This window comes from Urtica dioica, chromosome 7 (genome assembly GCF_054948205.1).
Source record: "Urtica dioica subsp. dioica isolate 48M chromosome 7, U.dioica_male_clone48M_v1_H2, whole genome shotgun sequence".
Lineage (NCBI taxonomy): Eukaryota > Viridiplantae > Streptophyta > Magnoliopsida > Rosales > Urticaceae > Urtica > Urtica dioica.
In genome coordinates this window covers 11882627-11887632 of record NC_142762.1, presented here as the reverse complement: position 1 = coordinate 11887632, position 5006 = coordinate 11882627, and the positions used below count along the sequence as shown (strand labels likewise).

General features: G+C 40.9%; 1 protein-coding gene across 1 annotated transcript; it reads right to left on the bottom strand.

Moving 5' to 3' along the window:
• Positions 1-2314: 2314 nt before the first annotated feature.
• Positions 2315-2829, bottom strand: LOC149390228 (uncharacterized). The gene is made up of 3 exons (XM_089619717.1): positions 2653-2829; positions 2491-2583; positions 2315-2425 (listed from the first exon to the last, which is right to left on the bottom strand). Exons 1-3 carry the CDS (start codon positions 2827-2829, stop codon positions 2315-2317), a joined length of 381 nt encoding a protein of 126 aa, XP_089475843.1.
• Between the last annotated feature and the right edge of the window lie 2177 nt (positions 2830-5006).

The window sequence follows — 5006 nt, the reverse complement described above, 5'->3', positions numbered from 1 at the left end:
ACAGAAATTTAATTTGATTCAAGAATCATTAAATTTCAAATTTTGATCAGAGAGTTATGCGACTTTTACTGTGGGTTTTACTCCAGCTCGAAGAAAACATAAATAATTAAAGTTCGGTCTTTTAGTGCGTAAAAAGAATCGAGTGTAACGGAACGTTTTAGGAAGTCGTTAAGGCTTTTATTTGTGTTTTATTAACATGGTAATAACATGATATAAAAGAAATAACAACAAGCATAAAACGATTCAAGTAAATAAAAGAAACTAGCAAGACAATATAACTAGTCATAAAATTTACTCGAAATTTTCTCAAACTTAAAAACACGTTTTTTAATATAAAAAATTAAAAACTTTTAGAACTGATTCTAATGTGTTTTATTAACATCCCAAACTCATAGAAAATCAACATGATTTTTAATTTAAAGGCAAGAGCAATAAATTAAAAAAAAATCTAAGAAAACAATTCTAACTTGTCACAAAATTAGTAAACTTTCGAAAACGATTTTCAAGCTCATAATTTTAATTACATGTACATGCATATCTTTGACCATAGCTCTAATACCATTTGTTGGAATTGATCTAGGGTTTAAGTAAAAGTTTAACGCTTCGGGTAAGCGGCGGAATTTTAAAAATTTTATTTTGACAAGTAAAACGATTTTACTAACCTAGACAAAGAGCAAGTACACATAAATAAAAACTATTATGACCATAATAATTTACTAACCTTTTTTAGAAGCTTGAACGTTGATGAGCCTTCGGAAGGTTGAAAACGTTCGTCTCCCTCGCAACACATCTCTCTTCTTTCCTCGCCAGCTCGAGCAACCACGAAAATTTCTATCACTATAATCACTCGAGAAAAATAGGAATTAGTGTGTGGGCACTTTTAAACACTATGACTCAAGAACAAGTCTGAAAGTCGAAGAGCTAAAAACGCTAGGTCAAATGAGGACCTAGGTGCCAAAACAAAAACGAAAAGAACTTAAAGAGAAGGAGAGAAGGGCGGCCAAGAGGTTCTAGAGAGAGAAGCTCTCAATCTCTAAAACTTTGGAATGAATGAAATGTGAAGAATGAGGGCTCTAGTTATAGGAGAGGTTTTACTTTCAATAAGGTAGTTTCCTCTTCTATAGAATATCACATATTCATGAGCAAATATTCCCTCCTTTCCCACTTACACTAGGACAAAAGACGTTATCCGGTGCGACGAATGTCGCACCTAATGCCTCAAATGTCGCACCTAAAGGTTTATTAGGTGCGACACTGTCGCACCTGATAACCCGTCGCAGAAGGTATTGGGTGCGACATGTCGCACCTAATAGGTACCCCATTAGGTACGACACTTTCAGGTGTGACTTATCGCACCTAATGCCCAAGTTATTTTCCTGCCAAATTTTATAGAATTGGCGGGTAATGGCATATCGGGTGCGACATGTCGCACCTGAAAGTTTTCGCGCCATGGTATTCGGTGCGACAATGTCGCACCCAATATGTTTGTTTAATTAAAAAAAATACAAAATTAAAAAAAGTAAATTAACAAAATAAAAATGAATTACATAATTCTAAATGAATTAAAAATAAAAATTCAAATAATATTAATTAAACAAAATTCTAAATGAATTAGAAATAATATTCTGAAAATAGAATTCTTAATTAAAAATACAAATTCTTTCCAAAAAACGAAAAAAATGAATTCCTATTTTTTTTCTTATAAAACTTATCGATAGTAGAATTTCCTCTGCCGGAACTTCGAGAACCGCTTCCGCGTCCTCGTCCACCGCTGCCTGACGCGCTGCCGCTCGTTCCGCCGCTTCCGTAAGGACGGTCTCGCAAGTAATCCATAGAACCTGGCGTGGAACCTGGCGTCGAACCTGGCGTCTGCTGATCCGTCCCACCTGGTTGCGATGCAGGCGGAGGTTGAGGAGTCGTGGGAGGCTGGTTGTGCTGCTGGCTGAGGAAGGCGATCTGTTGCCGCATCAGTTGCAGCTCGGCTTGTTGGGCATCCATCTGAGCTCGCATCTCGGCAACCAATGGATCGGTCTGAGATGACGAACTTGACGAGCCTCCATCTAGCGTTTGGGCAACACCCAACGATGACCTTGGGATCGAAGGCCCTAAACCGACTTCCCAGTCTCTGCGCACTCCCAAAACATCGCGCATCGCGTACATCTCCGCATCTTCTTGGGAGATCACGATGTTTTGCTCCTCCGCTTGCCGCAAAATATCTATCGTCTGGGCAGCGACTTGATCCTTCAAAATAAAACCACAAAAAACTTATCAGATAAGAAGAAATAAAGTAATTAAATATAGTAAATAAAAAAAATTAACTTACGTATTGCGTCTTTGCGAAGTCCGTCGTCCACGATCCCTTAGCGTCCTGGTGTTTTTCTAACCATATCGCTAAAGCCGAGCCTATACTCCCATCTTCTCTTCGCTGTAATTTTTCAACATTAAAATATGAATCACATATATATTACATATTAATTTTAAGAGACTTACGTTCCTCGAGCGATGACCAAAAAAACTAAGCGAGCCTTGCCTCGCCTTCGTCTTCTTCATCTTCGAATTTTCCCGGTTGCGGAGAGATTTCGCCTGCAAGACATAAATACGTGAAGTTTAATTTTAAGAAATTCGAATAATCATCGGAAGTTCAACTCATACCTTATGCTCTGGCGAGTCGAACACCTCTATTGCTTTCAACCAGGCTTCCTGGTTGTAGCCATCGGGAGTTTCATTTTTAGCGAGATCCTTACTCCCGCAAAATGTCTTGAAGAAGAGCTGCGACAACCTCGACTTCTGGCCACGACGCATCCTCTTCGCATCGCGAATGATAGCCATATCAATCTCGTTGCGAATAGGATCTGCAGGCACAAGCTCGCCACTCTCGGGATGTGCATAAACGAAGTTATACTTGTTATGAATCGAGTTCATAAGAGCCGCCACACTCTGCGCAGGCACATGATTCCAGTCTGGGAGGTCGACTGGAATGGTACTCTTGATCAGGTTTCCTAATCGGTTTTGGAACGTCCCGATCAACGGATTTTGCTCCCTGACGTCTTGGTAGAACGCCTGCGCATTCTGATCGTAGCGAACTGTGTTCGCTCCAGGGGTCCCAACACGAGCTCTCGCAGAAACGACGCCAGTCGTTGGTCCCCGCTTCTTCCTCGGCATCTGCGGGGGGTCACGCTCTCCTCCTGATGGGTCCTGACCTGAAGTAGACATCCTGCAAAATGAATTGTAGTTAGTATTTTTAATTACTATGTAATTACTATTCGACGACTACGGTTATTACATGGTGTTAGTCATTCATCGTTGTCACTCAATGTAATGTTAGTATCGACATCAACATCGTCTCCCTCAAAAACGGCAAGCGCCTCATCTTCTTCATCCACTTCTTCATCATCTTCAACGACATTAACAAGCTCGGCCGTAGCAGTTTCGTGTCGATGATTAAGACGGTCGATATTTGACAATTCTATTGTCAATGGAATCGATGCTGAAGTGGTCGGATCAACTTCAGGAATGTCCCATATCCCACGTTGATTGCATTCCTGAACGATTTCCCATTCGCGACCCTTAACGAGATCTTGGATGTAAAACACTTGTTTCGCTTGAGTCGCGAGTATAAACGGCTCTTCTGTAAACCACTCTTTGGCGGTATACGAAATCGTTGCTCCGGTGGTCTTATCAACGTGCACTACACGTCCTGCATTGTACTTGTCACCATACCATATGCATTTGAACAGTACGACACGACAGTTATGTGTATAGTTCAGCACGATTACGTCTTCCATTCGACCGTAAAAGTTGAAGTCGTTCAAGGGCACACAAACACCGCTATTCTGGGTGATTCGTTGGTTATCACGACGACGAGTGATGAACTTCACGCCATTCACAAAGCAACTCGGATACTGATGAGCAATTTGCATAGATCCCGTAGACAACGCGTAAAGTTCTTCAGACACGTCGAAACCACTAACTTTCATGTCATAAATCTGGAATATACAAATTAAGATGATGTCATTAGCAATTTTAGTAGCAATTTTTTGCAAATGAATCCTTTCGGTTTACCTTTTTAGCAAACCAAATTTTGAATTCTTTTCTGTGCATTGCTTCGAGATCAGAATCTGCAGTTCACGCTTCAGAGTTATTTTGTATAAGTTCCAAATGCTCACTGTTAACATTACGTAATTAGATGTAAATCAATGAGCTAGATTATGTACATATTTAAATGAAAGAATCCCTTACATCAAATACGGATCGATTTCTGGACAATTGGTAAAAATGTACCACTCCGCCTTCTCTTTTTGGTCGTCGTCTAAAACTATCGGCTTCATCATCCCGTAAGGCACACAGTTTTTAGATCGAAAAACACTAAGTTCCCGCACTTGAACTTCATCGACAGTTTTCTTATCTTCGAGATACCTTGCAACAAATGTCAATGCCTCTTCTACAACGTACGCTTCCGCAATGGAGCCTTCGGGTCTAGCTCTATTTCTGACAAATTGTTTTAACGTTCCAAGGTGTCTCTCAATTGGGTACATCCATCGCATATGCACTGGACCGCCACACAACGCTTCATCTGGTAGATGAATTGTCACGTGAACCATGATCGTGAAAAAAGCTGGCGGAAATATCATCTCAAGCTTACACAATATCTCAATGATTGAATCTTGCGCTTTTTCGAGATCGTCCACTCTCAGGGTTCTAGAACTGATCAACTTGAAAAAGTTGCAGAGCTCTGAGATCGTCTCTTGTATCGGTTTTGGCACAAAAGGGCGAATACCATCAGCCAACAGCCTCTGCATGATCACGTGACAATCGTGCGACTTCAAACCTGTGAGTTTCCCGTCAGCAGTTACATTTTTCTTCAAATTTCCAGCGAGCCCGTCTGGGAATTTAACAGATTGAAGGAACTCGGTAAACCGGTGTCTCTGCTCAAGCGTTAACGTGTACGCTGCTGGCGGTTTGTACCACCCATTCCTTTGTTGTCTCAAGTGCAGAGAAGACTTGAT

Excerpts from the sequence above, each read along its gene's own strand:
- LOC149390228 (XM_089619717.1), bottom strand. The coding sequence starts at position 2,829 with ATGGCTATCATTCGCGATGCGAAGAGGATGCGTCGTGGCCAGAAGTCG. Across the intron at positions 2,584-2,652 it reads TCGACTCGCCAGAGCATAAG|GCGAAATCTCTCCGCAACCG; the intron begins GTATGAGTTGAA and ends TATGTCTTGCAG. Across the intron at positions 2,426-2,490 it reads TTGGTCATCGCTCGAGGAAC|CGAAGAGAAGATGGGAGTAT; the intron begins GTAAGTCTCTTA and ends GAAAAATTACAG.